The 17,566-nt window shown below is 49.5% G+C and overlaps 1 protein-coding gene and 2 long non-coding RNA genes across 3 annotated transcripts; 2 read left to right on the top strand and 1 right to left on the bottom strand.

Annotated features, from left to right (window-relative positions):
* Positions 1-6,040: 6,040 nt before the first annotated feature.
* On the bottom strand, positions 6,041-6,873 carry LOC135377191 (uncharacterized). The gene is made up of 3 exons (XR_010418092.1): positions 6,545-6,873; positions 6,346-6,490; positions 6,041-6,276 (listed from the first exon to the last, which is right to left on the bottom strand). It is a non-coding gene; the product is annotated as an uncharacterized LOC135377191 (long non-coding RNA).
* Positions 6,874-10,062: 3,189 nt separating this feature from the next.
* On the top strand, positions 10,063-11,513 carry LOC135377190 (uncharacterized). Its single transcript, XM_064609470.1, has 2 exons — positions 10,063-11,383; positions 11,444-11,513. The coding sequence occupies exons 1-2, from the start codon at positions 10,156-10,158 to the stop codon at positions 11,494-11,496; spliced, it is 1,281 nt and encodes a 426-aa protein (XP_064465540.1). The 5' UTR covers positions 10,063-10,155; the 3' UTR covers positions 11,497-11,513.
* Positions 11,514-12,433: 920 nt separating this feature from the next.
* Positions 12,434-13,360, top strand: LOC135377189 (uncharacterized). The gene is made up of 2 exons (XR_010418091.1): positions 12,434-12,707; positions 13,180-13,360. It is a non-coding gene; the product is annotated as an uncharacterized LOC135377189 (long non-coding RNA).
* The last annotated feature ends 4,206 nt before the right edge of the window (positions 13,361-17,566 follow it).

The following is a 17,566-nucleotide window of genomic DNA, read 5'->3' as shown; positions in this document are numbered from 1 at the left end:
TCGCGCGCTACGCTGATCGTCGTCGACGATCACATGACCGACGCCGGTTCCTTGAAGGAGGTGACCGATCTTTTCATTCGGGGTTCTCACCACGCCAACGCGTCGATCTTCTTACTCGTTCAAAACATCTTTTTCGACAGTAGCCATTTTAGAACAATATCCTACAACGCCAGTTACGTCGTCCTGTGGCGCACCGTGCGCAGCGTGCACCAGATGGAACATTTCGGCCAACAGCTATTTGGCAGAAAAAGATTGGAGTATTTTCTGGACGCATATAAACAAGCAATGTCGTCGCCCCACGCATATTTACTCGTGGATCTTCACAACTATACGCACGAGGATCACAGGTTGCGTAGCAATATCTTTCCGGGAGAACGTCAATATATCTACGCTCCGAAATGAATCTCCGCCCTCACCTCACTTTACTCAAAGTACTCTCCACTCTACCCCCTCCACGCCGCCGCGACGTCTTGAGACGTTCGTCCTCGTCCGACATGAAACACCTCTCCGAAATTTGCCTCAATGTATTGAACGGAAAGGTGGCTCTAGCTCCAGATACGTTCGCGCGTTTGAAGAAGCACAAACGCTTTTTACGACGGCTCGCCTACAAAAAGATTCACAAGAATCCGCAACGTTTGAAGCGCTATCTGTCTCAGCAGCGAGGACAGGGCGTTCTTTCGTCGGTGGTTCCTCTCCTGCTTTCCGCCGTGTTGAACCTTTTCGCCAATGGCCAAGAGAATTGAAGTGACCACCTCCATCGGAAACATTCTTTCCTCGAAGGAGAGTGACGACGTCAAAGTGAAACTCATACTGCAAGCACTGTATCGTATACTCAAGCAGTACGGATTTGACCCCTACGACAATAAAAACAAGGCGTCCGACGCTACAAATGACTTTGACTATTCGCTCCTCTCTCCAGAGGTGGACGAAGAGGAAGCGGAAAGGGTCGTCTCGGAATTAAAGAAGGTTCTTTCCTGGGATCGCGAGGGTTGTGTCTCCGTGTCGGGCAAGCCCATCAGACACTCCTCCGTTTACGAACTCGTCAATTATTTGTTGCAACGTAAGACGGGAAAGAAACCTTCCTGGTTCCCCAAAGTCTCGAAACTATTGCGTCTGATTTCTCTACCCAAATCTCGCGAGCCTCAACAGCAGCAGCAGCAGCAGGCCTCCATTGCGTGGACGACTTATGGAGGGATATGAGAAACCAGAGGGTGGTTTGGGGGGTGTGGAACGCTATAGAAAAGCGCATCACTTGAGCAAAAAGAAGGCTCTTGCCATTCTCAGAAAGCTGGATGCCTACACGCTTCACCATCCGGTCAGAAGAAAGTTTAATAGGAGACGCATCATCGCACTCAAGATCAACGACGTGTGGCAAATGGACCTCGCCGATTTTTCAAAATACAAGAGATTCAACGGTGGCTACCGCTACATTCTCGTGGCAATCGATTCCCTCTCCCGCTTTCTGCGCACCCTCCCGCTAAAGACGAAGCGCCCCGCCGAAATGAAAAGGGCCATGATAAGACTTTTTCGGGGAGGTAACGTACCTACACGCATCTTTTGCGACAGAGGCGGGGAATTCTACAACAAGACCGTCAAGGAGTATCTCTCACGAAAGAAGGTACAGATGTATTCTACCTTCTCTCCAGTAATCAAAGCGTCGCAGGCAGAGCGCGTCATACGCACTTTACGCGACAGAATATTCCGTTATTTTAGAGTAACGGGAAAATACCACTTCGTTTCCGCGCTTCCCAAGATCGTGCGCGACTACAACACCACCAAACACAGGACTTTGGGCATCAGCCCGTCCGAAGTCACGCCCGAAAACGAATTGGAGCTGTTCAATAAGATAAATGGGAAGCCCGTCGTACCCTCCGTGAAAAAGAAGCTCAAACTGGGGGATAAAGTGAGGGTCCTACTTCACAGAAAAGGTTTTCATAAGAGCTCGGAAGGGAGTTGGTCGCCTCAGATTTTCACCGTCTCCCGCCTGAGAGACACCTCTCCTCCCGTCGTACACCTGGAAGATTACCGGGGTAAGGAAGTGGACGGATCTTTCTACCCGGAGGAGGTACTCGTCGTAACCCGAGACGCCAATCAGCCTTGGCCAGTAACGAAAGTGCTGAGGAAGAAGCAGGTGAACGGTCGGAGCTTCTCCTTGGTTCGCTGGTTCGGTTACGACAAAGAACACGACAGTTGGGTTCCGAGCAGCGACGTGGTCAAGATTGGGAAATGATGTCGGACATCTACGTCCACCTGCTCTCGAACGCCAGCATGGATAAGTTTCCCTCGAATAAACTCAACGCCTTCACGGTAGCTTTCGATAGTCCGCTTCAGCTCTCGAATCGGTATAAAGTCGGTCTGATGGATCTCAGCATAAGTAACGATTTTTTAAATATCGGCTACGAAAGGCAAGATGCGAAAATCGAGGTTTCTTTCGAGGATACGGTGGAAGCCGGCAGAACTTTTCGTGTCACCTCGGATCTCGAGAGGGATTTGGGAAAAGCCCTTTCGGAATTCGACGTTTCTTTCGCGTACAATAAATCGCGATACGACTTCGTCTTACCCGTGGACGTGAAAGCCGTGGAATTGGACCCTCGGCTCGCGCAAGCGCTCGACGCCTCGCTAGCGTCCCGCGAAGCAGGTCGTGCGGTGAAACCCCCCAAATTGAGCGAACGCGAAGCCACCTCCATCTTATTGGAGCACGCCGCACCCGTCGCTTTCGGCGACGTCACTCTGAATTCGGAAACCACGTCCCTACGGAACACACTCAACAAGTATTTCCAGACGCACAAGCTGGACGCCTCGCTAGAATTCGCGGATAACGTGTACTCTCTGAAAACACCGAAAGGGTTGCACGTACCGGAGCCCTTTGTCAAGCTGCTACATCTCACAGCCGTCGAGGGACACGAAGAAACGCTACGCGTCTCTCTCCCCGTAGCGCGCCAATTTTCTTTCACGATCAAGACGAAAATTCCTCGATCTTTGCAAGTACATGTGCCTCCCGGCTATTATGCGACGCCGCAAGCACTTCTAAATGCGATTAATCAGCGCGTAGGCGAACGCGCGCGCTTCAGCTTCGACGGAACCGAACAGAAATGTAAAATTCGACTTTCCGAGGGCACCTCCACCCTAAGACTTTCCGAGTACCTGGCCGTGCTTTTGGGCTTCGAATCGCGTACCGTGTTCACGGGGGATGAGGATGCCACGAGCTCCGTCGAGGTACTCCTGGAACCCCCGTTTCACAACATAATCGTCTACACAGATATCGTGGAACCCACGTACGTGGGGAGCGGGAAAAAACCGATATTAAAAATACTACCCTTTTATTACGAGAAAGACAAGCACGTCGTCACCTACACGTTGGATAACATCCTGTATTTTAACCTGTCTCAATTCGAAATTCCCTCAGTGACGATCGTTCTCGCGGACGAAACGGGAAGACGTTTGCCGTTGCGGTCCAAAGGCAGAACCAATCTAACGTTGCATTTCAAATATGTACCGTAATTCCCCCAAAATAATTCCCGTGTACACGGGACCCCCTTTTCCAACGAGGGGGCGGTGTGTTGAGCAACATATCCAAGTTTATCGTTCCCATCTGGCAGCAAATAAAACCGATCGCCAAGAGAACGTTGAAGCGCTTGGCGCGGAATTTGGCCGATGGCGAAGGAATATCGCGCGCAGTAAAAAAGACGGCCATAGCAACGGGGAGAGACGTGCTGGATTCCATGGAGGGCTCTGGAAACAACAACAACAATGGAAAGAAACGCCGCAAAAGACAACAAAAGGCGCCGACACACGACGCACCTGCAGATATCTTTGGTACGCCGTGAAGGTCACACATCCGCTGTGCGCGCTCCGTCCATCATGACGTCAACGAAAGCAAAAATACAGACGCAACGGTCACCGCATTGTCTTACGAGTGACGTGATGATATTCGAACCCCCCTCCATTCAATACGGCGTGGAAGATACTTCGTACCAACTCTTTTATCCGGTCAACGGGGTAAATAATTCTGTGATCGAGTTTTGTATTCAAAATTTGCAAAGGGCACACTTGGATCTCTACGGCAGTTTCGTGTCTTTGACCGTGCGCATTGTTCGCGACGACGGGGAAGAAATGGACGAGAAAGATGTCGTTTTCCCAATAAACCACCTGTTGAGCGGCATGTTTAAGACGGTCACCGTTTACGCGAACAACAAGCTCGTCAGTTCCAACGAGTTGTACGCCTACAGGAGTATTTTGGACGTCGTGCTTCATTCCACGCCCATGGCTCAAGAAACAGTGCACGCGGCTGGACTCTATGTCGAGGACGACGAACATTTAAAGGACGATTACGACGTCTCTTCTCGCGGTCCGAAACAACGTTACGAAGCGACGAAGGGTGGAAAATACTTTAACCTGGTCGGACAGATCAATACCGACCTGTTTCAACAGCCGCGCCTGATGGTACCTGCCGTCGAAATTCGCGTCGTTTTCCTGTTAAACAACGACGAATTTAAACTCGTATCGGTCCCCAAAGACAAGAAAACGTACAATTACGAGGTGGACATTAAAGAAATGACGTTACACTTGAAAAAGGTGACGCTGGCACCTTCCCTATTTTTGGAATACGAGCGGCGGCTTCAGACCACGCCGGCCATCTACGTGTTACGCGGATTGGAAACCAAGGTGCGGAGCTTGAGTGCCGGGAGCTTGGACGCTCACTTTGAAAACGTTTACCCAGAAAGGGTACCTTCCAAATTATGCGTCGCCCTGCTCGCCACGTCCGACTTTCTCGGCGACATCCAATCGAACCCCTACAAATTCCGTCATTACGACCTGTCTCATTCGATGCTCTCCGTGGACGGCCAGCAAGTGCGAGCCGAGTACGACTTTCAGAACGACCTCGTCAAAATTCCCTACTTTAACTTCTTGCAAGAACTGGGAGAGAAACATTTCAAGTATAGCTACGAGCGATTTAAAACGAACGGGTTCCTTCTCTACTTCAACTTGGACGTGGACAAGTGTTCTTCTCCTTCGCATTTGAACGAGTGGCGAAAAGGAAACGTTCGCCTGCAATTACGCTTCGCTAAAGCCCTTCCACACGCGGTCACCGTCCTCTTGATTTCCGAGTGTCCCAAGCTCATGTACGTCGACAAGGACCGTACGGTCACCTTCCCATAAGAAAAGATGTACGAGAGCGACATCTTGGAACTCGTGTCCCTGAACCCCCTCGCTTCCTCCATGCTGAGAGGCATTTGCGCTTCCGACGAAGCCTTCGTTTTACGCAAGCCCGGCTATTTAATCATCAATACCGAAGAGCGAAGAAGGCGCGGGCAGCACTGGGTGCTCTACCTGAAAAACTACGACGGGTCTGCCGTGTTTTTCGACAGCTACGGACTTCCCCCCATCGAAGCAAACCTTCGAAAGACTTTACCTGTAGTGGACGAGTATAACGACAAGTGTATTCAATCGCCTTTTTCGCCTTACTGCGGGCTTTTTTGTATCTACGTAGCCACGTGCATGTCGAAACGCTACAGCTTGAAAAGTTGTGTATCCATGTTTTCCTGTAACCTCGAAGAGAATGACAAAACAATAAAACGTCTCCTCGTGAGCGAACTCGTTTCGTAAAAAATAGTATATTTATTCACGACATACACAAGACCCTTGCGAGACGATCTTCCAACGTGCTGACCCGACGCTCGCCGTCGTCGCCGGTCTGCACCGTGACGTCGAGGGATGCGTGGAGAAGCCAGTAGCGACGGACGATAGGTCGGTTGAAACCCGCGTTGATGAGACACGGGTCGACTGTCTCTCCTCGTCTATACTTCTCCAGCAGCTCGAGCTTGTAATCTACGAAACGCTTCATTTTCTTTGCAATCTTCCCGCTGACGGTGAACAGACGTAAGGGTATCGTCTTGAGAATCGAGCGAAAGTCTCCCTCGCAGCTATCGCCGTGAATATAATCGCGTAATCGCAGCAAGTCCCGATACATTCGTGTTTGCACAAAGGTGGCAAACCTCTGCTCGGGCGTCATCATGACTGAGACAGAATGAGAGTAGACAACCTTTTTTTATTTCTCGTTACACATGAATTAGGCTCCAGCTTTGGTTTCGTAGCCGGGAAGGCAGCCCAAATACGGACGAAGGCTCGAGTCTAACCAATGGCTGGGGTTTCTCGACCAGAGTCCACCGCAACGACAGGTAGTCAGTTGATCGCCGATTCGCAAAAAGAAGGTCTTTGGAGGAGGCTTGAAGGTTAGGACCAGGGGTAGATCTCCCGTCAGTAGCCATTCGTAATCTGCAACGAAAGGAGTGTGAGAAACGCGTGTTTTTTTGTTTTTTTTTTAACTCAAACACACGCACGTACAATCTTCTTCAGTCACAGAGTGACACTGATGGTCCATCTTCTCCATCTTCCTTCAATAGTCGAAGTCCTTCGCAACGTACGTCGAACGGTACCGTCCGACAGCCGAGAAACGGGCGAATCAATCGGTCCGTCCAATGCTTTTGCTCTGAAAAAATGTGAACGATTATAGAACGTATTAAAAAATAACGAGGAAGCGTACCTTTGGACCACAATCCACCACAATTGGTACAGAAGAAGCGGGCGCTGCCAATCTCCCGAAATATGTGAGGCGGGAAAAAACCGACTTCACGCGCAGCAAAAGTGTTGTACACTGGAAACGAAACTCTTCAAACATTTCGGCGATGATGACGTCATGGGTATTACTTACGAGGATCTACCAAGCTGATCATGATGGAATGACGATCGACCATTCGCTTCGACATTTATAGTAAAGCTTTGCCTCTCACTCTCTATGACGTCATTGAACGTGTTTGAACATGTTAAGACGTGTTTGAACATGTTTGGACGTGTTCAGACACGGGCGGCGAAGTCGCCCCTGGACACACTCGTTCCTCTCTCTTCCGCTCTATGACGTCATTGAACGTGTCTGAACATGTTTGGACGTGTTTGAACATGTTGTGACGTGTGTAGACACGAACCCCGCAATACGAAAAACGTCACGCAGTACGAATTAGACTCGTGGTTAGTGTGTCGCGTCCAGTGTAGAAGGATCCTGGGTTCGAATCCCACTCTGGGTCTTCTCGTCGTCATATACAAGTCGGCCCCGAGTGTTAGCTAGAAAATAGTGTAATGTTTTATTCAACGTCGATGGTATTATCATTGTCATATGCGACATCGCAAAAAGGCGCGAAAGACGGAAGGCGGGGTGGTCAAAGTACAGACGACACCGTTGCAATGCGAGGAGGAGGAGAGCGGTGTAGCGACTATAAAAGGTGCGCTGGTTCTACGACGATTGATCGAAAGCCCACGAGGGGCACCCATCCACGACACGAGGCGTTTCGTGGACCAAAATGTAAGTCGACCGTCTCTGCTGTGAGAGTGTATTCTATGTATAGCATTGTTTTTTCAGGAACCAATAGCCGCTGTCACCGCATGACACTGAACACAGGAACTCACCCCATCCTCTCTCATCATCAATCTCAAGCGTTCCTCAACTGAAGGGGAAAAGTGAGCATTGTTTCGTGAGAGGAAATCTCGTACTGATTTTGTTTGACCGCAGTGCCACGCTGTCTCGTATGTCAGTACGACCCCATCGATGCCATGCTCGTGGCCGTAGAAAGAGAGCACGAAGCTAGAATAGAGAATCTCGGTAATAGCCCAGTCGTCCTTTCAGATGACGACGACGACGACGACGACGACAGAGTCAGTAGTCCGCCTTTCGTAATACCTGAAACGGACGACGACGACGAACCCCTAGATGGACATGACAATGCAGACGAATTGCTCATGTGGGAAGGGGATCAGTCGTATGCAGATTTCATTCCTCTGTCTGGTAGGGTTAGAGATGAATCACCAGATGCAAGCCCAGAATTTCAAAACGAAGCTGAGCCTGTCGAGGGACGTAGAATCGTTGAATTGCGAGAACACGTCGTAGAGAATCATCCCTCCGTCACGGAGAGACGATTCCTTCCTTTTTTTGTCACAGATGAGGCATTTGACGGAACGGCTACTAGGTACACGCTTCTCTGTTCCCCACACGACGACAACGTCGACGATTTGCGACTTTATCTACCGAGCATAGCTCCAGTAATCACGCGCGTCCTCGAAGCTTATCCCATGCCTTTCAAATTTTGTCTGTGCTCGAAGGTGCTCATGATTAAGGACGGAGCCGATGGGTTGACTTCTCATCTCCTCCACGTGAACCTTCACTTGAGAGTGGTGCATAACCGCCAAGAAATCGAAGGCGCGATAAATGCTGCCATCGCAGAGTCCTCGCAACGCGTAGAAAACTATGTGACAGAAGGGTCTGGTTTCACCTCGAACGACGTCCAATGTGTCGACTTAAAACTAACGCGCTTAAAACCGAAGCGGATTGGGTGCACGATCGAGCTTCCCGAGCTGCTAAAAAGAAAACGAAAGACTCTCACAAACGTCAAACTTCCGCCGAATCACGAAAACGAGTGTTTCAAGTATAGCGTGCTGGCACTCTTGCATCCGTTGAGAAACAACCCAAACGATTATGTTAGATACCGCAAGTACATGAATCCTTCGAATCCGGAGACGCGCGTAACGTACTGGCCGCCCTGCTTCCCAGTCACTTACGAAGACATTTCCCTGTGGGAGAGAAAAAACAAAATCTCCGTGTACATCTACGTGTTCGACGAGCAGACGAGTTCGATATCTACCGGACGGGTTCCCTGTACGCTCTATAAAGATAAAGTCCACTTGCTCGAGGTTAGAGAGCATTTCTATGGAATCAGAAAATTTAGCACTTTCATGGGACGAAGTGACTACTTTTATTGCGAGAAATGCACGTCCGGTTACGGGACGAGAGAGGCATTGCAGCAACACGAACGTCTGTGTCGCGACGTAAACGAAGTGATTCTCGAAATGCCAAAAGCGGGGGAGTGTGTCTCCTTCAACAAGATACAGTACATGCATCCCTATCCCTATTTCGCGGTGTTGGACACGGAGAGCGTCTTGGAAAAGGACGCACTCGTTAAGGACGCTGTGAGTGTGCACAGGATGAGCTCGTACTGCATCGTTGTAGTGAGAAGTTGGGACGGAAAAATACTAGGCCTAGATGGCTATTTGGGACCCAACGCGGCAGAGAAATGCTTGCTCTCGCTCAAGAGATTTAGCGATCAAATCGATAGGTTGAACAGTTGTCCCGCGCCGTTGGTCATGAGTATGGAAGACCACTTTCGGCACGCGAGCGCTACGCACTGCGAATTTTGTGGAATCGAATTTAACCGACATACGCGGAAGGTATCGCATCACGACCACACCTGCTTCGTAGAGCCCGGTTCTTCGAATTTTGTCGCGACGCTGTGTGATACGTGTAACCTTACGTGTCGTAATACCAAAGAACTCGTCGTGTGCGTGCACAACCTGCAATACGATTTGAGCTCCCTTCTCCGCCACATGCACGTTCTAAATCTGGGCGAGCCGTGGATCTTAGCTTCGAGTACGGAAAAGATAAGAGGGTTCAACATTGGCGATCTCCATTTCCGCGATACCACGCAGTTTTTCAACCTGTCCTTGGCGAACCTGGTGGAAACCCTGCTCGCGAGCGGTGGCGAGAGCGCGTTTCATTGTACCCGCCAAATGTATGGTGACCGTTTCCGGCGCCTCCTCAGGAAGGGCATTTACCCGTACACCTTCGTCGACAGTTTCGAAGCGTACAATTTGCCCGCACTACCGCCAAAGGAAGCTTTCAAAAGTGACCTGAACGACCAAGAGATCACGGACGAGGACTATCAGTACGCCCTAGAGATTTTCGAATTGTTCGAATGTAAGAACCTCGGTGGTTACACGCGTCTCTACGTCACGCTCGACGCCTGTCAGCTCTGCGACGTCGTGCTGTATTTCAGGAAGATCGCGCTAGAGACGGATGGGATGGATATCCTACGCACCGTGTCCCTCGCCAGCTACGCGTGGGGTAGCGCTCTGAAGCTCACCAAAGTCAAACTCGAGCTCATGAGCGATCGCGAGATGTACGAAACGATCGAGAAGGGAATCAGGGGAGGCATTTGTAACAGTTTCCACAGATACTGTCGGGCTAATCACGAGGGGTGCGACGATTACGATCCCCAGCAAGAAAAGACTTTTATCCAGTACCTCGACGTGAATAGTTTGTACCCGTACGCGATGACTTTCCATCTCCCGACAGGTGGTTTTGAGTGGGTCGATCCTTCGAGGTGGAGCGAGATTGATTTTCTCAACATTCCTCACGATTCGGAAGTGGGTTACGTATATGTGGTAGACTTGTTGTATCCCGAAGAACTGCACGCGCTCACCAGGGATTTTCCCCTGGCACCCGAACACAGGTGCGTGGACGAGAACGAACTGTCCCCCTACCAGCGACACCTGAAAGATGCGTTGGCGCTGAACGCCCCTCCCACAAAGAAACTCTTGCTGACGTGCTATGACAAAGAACGCTACGTCGTTCATTATGCATTGCTCGCTCTGTACGTGAGGTTGGGCATGAAAATAAAACGTGTTCACAGCATCCTCTCGTTCCGCCAAGACGACTTTTTGCGAACCTTCGTGCAGAGAAACGTCGCGTTGAGGAATGCCGCGAGCACGAAATTCGAGAGACTTCTGTACAAAACCATGTCGAACAGCACGTTCGGTAAGTCGATACAAAATGTGAGACGCATGAAAAGGTACGCAATAGCCTACGACAAAGAAAGTGCACTACGAAAGGCTAGCTCCGTCGACAGTCAGCATTTTCTCATTCTGAGTGACAAGTGCATCTTGTACGAGATGAAACAACGCCGCATCAAATGCACGCACCCCCTTTACGTGGGCTTTGCCATTCTTGAAATATCCAAAGTCCGAATGTACAGCTTCATCTACGAGTCGCTCTTTTCTCGCTTGACATGTCCAGTGCAATTGATCTATAGCGACACGGACAGCGTAATTTTTTCTCTCACGTGTGAAAGCCTGGAAGAGCAGCTGATGAAGATTGAGAGTGAGTTAGATCTGTCTTCCTATCCGCCAGACCACCCACTTTTCAACGACGAGCACGCGAACCAGATGGGGTACTTCAAAGACGAGACGGGGGGCGGAGTTATTCAGGAAGTCGTAGCCATCCGAGCGAAAATGTACAGCATTCTCTTGGCTGGGTCACACAAACAGATCGCGAGAGCCAAAGGAGTTAAGAAAGACGTGGTGCGGAAACATTTATTGCACGAAGTGTACCGAGATTCTCTGTTCAATGAAAAGGCGGTCTCTCAGAAGCAGTGCACCATCCAGAGTATAAAGCAAACGATGTACACCATTTCGAGACTCAAGAAGAGCTTGGTCCCCTACGACGACAAACGCTATCTCGTGGATGCCGTACACTCCTTCCCTTATGGGAGCTGCGAATACGGTAAGCTTTACGGGTGTTTTGACGCGTATCGCATTACGATAGTACTCCCTCTTTGTGCAGCACCGGAAAACCCGGAAGAGAGCCCGAGACCGTCGACGTCAGGCATCGAGTAACCGTTGAACAAAGAGCTGCACGCGCATGTAATCGAGAATAAAAGTTCTAGTCGAGACATGCTTCTCTCTCTCTCTCTCTCTCTCGCAGACAGGAGAAGCACGGGACATCGTGGCAGTGTGGTAGCGGAATGGGTGTACGAAAAGAATGACCATTCCGTCATCGTGCTGGCGCAGTGACCCGCGCAATGACGGCGCTGCGATGAAGATTCCCCTTTTCTGGCACGTCTGATCATCTCGTAATGCTACGTTCGTGAGATCAGACAAGGGAGGGAGGGTGCAGGCATCTATTGACCAAGTCCTTTGTATGTATTCAATAAAGATGTTTCAGTGAAAGAACACACAGAGTCTCGTCAAAGTTATTCGGACTGTTTAATGCGTTGCATGTCAATAACCAATCGGTATTTCAATAAATCAATGACAAAATTGGCGATGTAGACTGCTTGCAAATGTCGCTGCTTCCGCAGGGCGTGCTTAATATGAGCGATGGCACGAGCGAGAAGGTCCACGATGTCTGCAGCGATGTAGTTGAATTCTGCGTTGGCCAAGCTCACAAATTCGCACATTAGTCCCAGGGGTCCGTCTGGAACCGTTATGCAGACGTTCTTGTAACGGGCGTAGATCCGACGCACCATCTCCTGCAGTGGCCCCGGCGAGATCTCTCCTATATTGCCAAAGCCTACCATGTCTATCACGTAGCGAAAAGCAGTGATGACGAGCTCGTTGCGGGGACTTTCACCGTTGAAACATTCCTTCTCCACTTCTTCCCAAGAAGCGTGGGTGCGGGAACAATTTTGTAAAGAGTGGTAGCTGAACATCTTCACGTAGTGATGACGCGAGCGCGGTGCGCGCTGCCTTTATACAGATAAACGCGCGCGCGCAAAGAACGGAGAATGAAAGCGAAACTGAAAAGCCACCTGTCGCCGCTAGGAGCGCGCGCGCAGCAGCAGAGAGCCGAAACCGAAAACACCCGCGGCCGGCGCAGGGGGCGCTAGGAGCGCGCGCGCGCGCATGCGCGGACGGGTGGAGCAGAGGGCGCGCGCGCATCCATAGCGTCCGCTGCGCGTCGCCTCTCTCAGTTTCTCTCGGACCGTCGCGGAAGACGGACGTGCGCTCCGCGCGCTCGCTCACTTTCTGGCTGGATCTCGTAGAGAGCAGACGTATGTTCTCCGCGCTCGCTCAGTTTCTGCCTGGAAGTTGCCGCGGGGGAAAAGGTGAGTGATTTGACGCGCTCCTTTTCTCGTATGTTTGCCGTGTTTAGCGGTGACCGCGCTCGTGTTAAGCCTTTTCTCGCATGTTTAGACTTGTTTTGCGGTGTCCAAGCCTGTTGACGCATGTTTAGCGATGTGTGGTTCCCGCCTTGTGTTAGCTGCGTAGTGTTGAGGATAGGCCTAAGCGATCGCCCCCGTAAGCCTCTTTCCTCGTATGTTTGCCGTGTTTAGCGGTGACCGCGCTCGTGTTAAGCCTTTTCTCGCATGTTTAGCGATGTGTGGTTCCCGCCTTGTGTTAGCTGCGTAGTGTTGTGGTTAGGCCTAAGCGATCGTCCCCGTAAGCCTATTTCCCCGATGTGTACTGTTTTCTGTTTAGCAGTAGCGGTTAGACCTTTTCTCTCGCATGCCTAGACTTGCTTGGCAGTGCTGTCATTTTTACCTGCCGCTAGTATCTTGTTCTGTCTTTCTCGTCTAGAGCTATGATGGTGGCGCCATCTGGTGTGATGCCTTGCAACTAAGTGGCCACCTGTCGTCGATCTCTGCAACTGCTGGGTGCAAACTACCAACATGGCGGGTGCTGGTCACTCGGGTGTTGCGGAGCTGCTTCTTCGCCGCGGCATCGTTGATTTTCGAATAAATTGTTTCTCTCCACTCTATTTTCATCTTTTTATTTTATTTTCTGCCTATTATTTTTCTTTTTTATGGACTCTCATGGTGCACAACGCTCAGCTGGTCTGGACACGAGTTAGACTTTCCCCAATTAGTGTGGTGGCTCCCTGGAGGGTGCTGATTAATGTGGGGGGTCCCAATTAGCTCTAATTGCTAATTAAATCGTGTTCAGGCCAGTTGGGCGTTGTGCACCATGAGAGTCCAGTACCTACTACTAACATATGTCTGCGAAACACCGCCTTATGATTTCTAATACTCCTCACAACAACTGTGCAAAATATTTCAGAAGAAATCGTATCGCACGATTTATAATCGACTTTTTTCTATGCCGCAGTTGGTCCTGAGTAAAGGCCGCAGCGAGCTCTCGCGTGACGTGCATAAGAGCAATGCCGCACGTGACTTGCGCATGCCTGTTTGCGCGATAGTTGATTGTTGCGTGCAAGCATTTGTCCATTAAGGCGAGTTCCCACATATGGCGCTTCGCTACATAGCACAAGAAAATTGCGCTATATTTTCCTCCTCGCATTGCTACGAACCGCTATAAAACCGCTCTTGTCGAAGTAGAGCCCCGGTCAACTTTTCTAGCGCTATATTGAGCGGTGAGTCTGCTTTAACCAATCGTGAGCTTCTTTCAGTCGTGACGTCGCGGAAGCTGGGGTTTGTTTTGCTTCCGATCACTCGAAGCAGCAAGACGGGAATGCGACGACGACGACGACGACGTGAAAATGGCCACGAGTTTCATCTGCCAATGCATGGATGCTTGGTTACTGTAGTGTGGTATCGCGATCACAGCATTGAAAGTGTCATCCCCCTTGATGCTGCGGATACCCGACGCCGACAGTAAGCAATCACGGCAGCACCGGTGCATCATGTCGCAAAGAGATGTCCAGCGACCCCAGCAGGATAGCGCTATGTGCTCGGTTGTATGTGAGAACGGCAAACGGAAAAACAGCGCTAGGTTTCGAGCGCTATTTTCTAGCCCTATAGAGCGAAGCGCCATATGTGGGAACTCGCCTTTATGATGTTTTTGAGTAGCAATCACGCGTTATGTAGACTAAAATGCACAGTAGCGTCAATGTAAACACAGGTATCACGACGTAGCCTTCTGCTCAGCGCACTCATAGAAAAAAACACCTCTCTGCATTCCCAGCAACGGCGCAGTCCTCCGCTCCGCTTTGTCCATTGGGGACGTCATGCTCACGTGACGGGTGACGTACATAGAGGATCCTTGGGGCAAGGAGTATGCGAGGGAGAAAAACGAAACCGGATGTCTTCAGAGGAGTATTTTTTATTCGATACCTCGAAAACCACGCCATTTTGGGAGCTGAAACTTTCCACCCAGCATGTAAGCCTCCGTGGCAGTCGGAAAAAATCAACTTTCGGTTTTCCGGACTGTCCCTTTAAGGGTGTAAATGGCTTGTCCAATAAATCACACGACTTTTTACACCGTATGGTCTGGAACACCCTTTTTAGAGGGTGTATTCTGTGTGAAACACCCTGTGAAAGGGTGCTGCTCGTTGAAAATGCCTTCTTTTGCACCCTTTAAACACCCGTTTAGGAGGATGTTTAACAATCTTATACCCTCCGAAAAGGGCGTTTAAAAGGTGCAATCGAAGGGGCTTTTACACAGAATACACCCTCTAAAAAGGGTACTCAAGACCATACGGTGTAAAAAGTGGTGTGCTTTATAGGACAAGCCATTTACACTCATAAGGGTGCTTTTCAGTTTACAGCGAACAATGTTCTGAAAATGAAAGCTCGGCGAACCCACTCCAATCCTGTTGCTCACAACCGACCGGTACCACTGGTACCACTGTACCTTCGTGAACGAACGTGTCTTTCGGGCACTTTACGCTGCTTTTTCCTTCTGTTCGTGAAACCCACTGCCAAGATTACTCCCCTGGCTGTCGCACAACGTCAGCGCTTACCAAACGAAAGAAGATACAAAAGAAGGATACAGTCAACCCTCGATTTATGAACACCCTCGGTTCCCCGAAAAATCGTTCATAAATCGAGGGATTCATAAATCGAAAATTCAGTTAACTGAGTACTATCGAGCAACTGGAACAGTATTTCCGAGTTGGGATTGTGTTTATAATGCCATATATTGTGTAATTTTGCTTTTGACCATGCCTTCTGCTGTATCAATCTCACAAAGAACAGACGTTAGCGCATTCACACTCTGTTTATTATGCAATACTAAATTGTTTAATTTTGCTTTGGATCATGCCTTCCGCTGTGTCAATCTTGGAAAGAAGACATGTCACCACATTCGCACTGGACTGGTCTCGGCTCCGGGATTTTTAACCTCCGTTTATTAATCTCCAGGTGACAGCGATCACCTTATTCATCAACTGAAGTAAAGAACACTTGGTCGCACCTTGTGCGACCCCAGAAAACCCGTTTGTTGTTCGGATTTCGAGGGGTTATGAACCGAGAGTGCAATACCTGGAAAACGTTTTGTCCGTTCAGGCGTCATTCATAAGACCACGGAATTATCCCTTTGAAGGTTTCTGTTGACCTCAGAACGATCCGTTCATAAATTGAGGGCAAAAACGCTGGGCAACTCTAGTTGGTTCCCGGAAATTCCGTTCATTATTCGAATATCGACGTACATAAAACGAGGGAAAAATGAATGGAAAAAGTTTGGTTCCCCGTGCTCGTGTTCATAAAACGAGGGAATTCATAAATCGAAGGTTCATAAATCGAGGGTTGACTGTACAACAAGTGCGGAATGTATAGAAAAAAAGCCACGTAAACTGAACTCGGAGTCGCAAAAAAAAATATGGCGGCGCAAGTTTAGTCTCGTGTTACATTAGAATAGGCAGTCCGATTTTAATGTCGCGGTCTCCGATGAATCTTATATAGGTGCCGGTGGGAGCGCTTACAGGCCCAGAAATCCAGGTCCCCAAAGGTCGCCATTTTCCCATGTATTTGTTCCTATCCCGATGCGTGCAATACCGGAGGCCGCCCTTAGATACCCCATTGTTACCAGACGTTGGCTTGCGGGGATTGTAGCGCGCTAAAGATCCAGTTGAAGCACACTCCAAGCCAGGCCAAGTCACCGAAGGAGAAATGGACGACTGCAGCGCCTGCGGCGCCTGGTACGACAGGTACGCTATGTGATGCACGCAGCCGTGCACTAGATCCTTCCGATCGCTCAACACATTTAAAAACGGGACCAAAAAGTGAAACACGACAGAGAAAGTTGTTATACGCGTTTTATTTGGACATATAAAGACTAGATTCATTCGCAGAAACAACAAAAACATTTTGCCGCTAAACTTAGCGCGCTGAAGTGATCCGGAACGGCAACAGTGGGGTATCTAGTGGCGGCCTTCTTCGTTGCACGCTTTTCCGAGGTGAGTTTGGGGGACCTGCAGAAATCGCAACGCGAGCTCAGCAACGATGCTAATGAAGCTGCACGTGCAGACAACGCTTCAAAGATCGGCGGGGTGCCATATTGGTATAGCCAAAGTATAGGCATCACTATGTTGACATTGCTGCACCTGCAATGTAAACTGGAAAACACCCTTATGGGTGTAAATGGCTTGTCCTATAACTGACACCTATTTTTACACCGTAAATGGTCTGGAACACCCTTTTTAAAGGGTGTATTCCGTGTAAATCACCCCTGGAAAGGGCGCTTTTCTTTGAAAATGCCCTCTTTTGCACCCTTTAAACACCCTTTTAGGAGGGTGTAAGATCGTTAAACACCCTCCTAAAAAGGTGTATAAAGGGTGCAAAAGACGGCATTTTCAAGGAAAAGCACCCTTTCAAAGGGCGTTTTACACGGGATACACCCTCTAAAAAGGGTGTTCCAGACCATTCGGTGTAAAAAGAGGAGTCAATTATAGGACAAGCGATTTACACCCATAAGGGTGTTTTCCAGTTTACAGTGTGAGTTGAATTTATTAGATTTTCGGCAGTTTTAGCGCGAATATAACGCTTCGTTGTATGCGACCCTTCGTACAGCTCGCATCAGATTTAATCCATTTGTTACCATTGTTCGCATTTGGAAACGAAAATATTACCTTAGTCTAAGTGATCCTGCAACTTTATTAACGCCGATATGATGTCCAAATCAGCTTGCATTGTATGGCGAGATATCAATACTCAAAAGTATGACCCGAAATCGCGCTTAGGGGTTTGTGTTTTCAGTTGACAGGGAGGGTCGCCTGCCGCATTTACCA

This window comes from Ornithodoros turicata, chromosome 1, assembly GCF_037126465.1.
Source record: "Ornithodoros turicata isolate Travis chromosome 1, ASM3712646v1, whole genome shotgun sequence".
NCBI lineage: Eukaryota > Metazoa > Arthropoda > Arachnida > Ixodida > Argasidae > Ornithodoros > Ornithodoros turicata.
Note: the sequence above shows the minus strand (reverse complement) of the source record. Positions and strands in the feature narration are given on the sequence as shown.

Excerpts from the sequence above, each read along its gene's own strand:
- LOC135377190 (XM_064609470.1), top strand. The coding sequence starts at position 10,156 with ATGACTTTCCATCTCCCGACAGGTGGTTTTGAGTGGGTCGATCCTTCG. Across the intron at positions 11,384-11,443 it reads TTATGGGAGCTGCGAATACG|CACCGGAAAACCCGGAAGAG; the intron begins GTAAGCTTTACG and ends CTCTTTGTGCAG.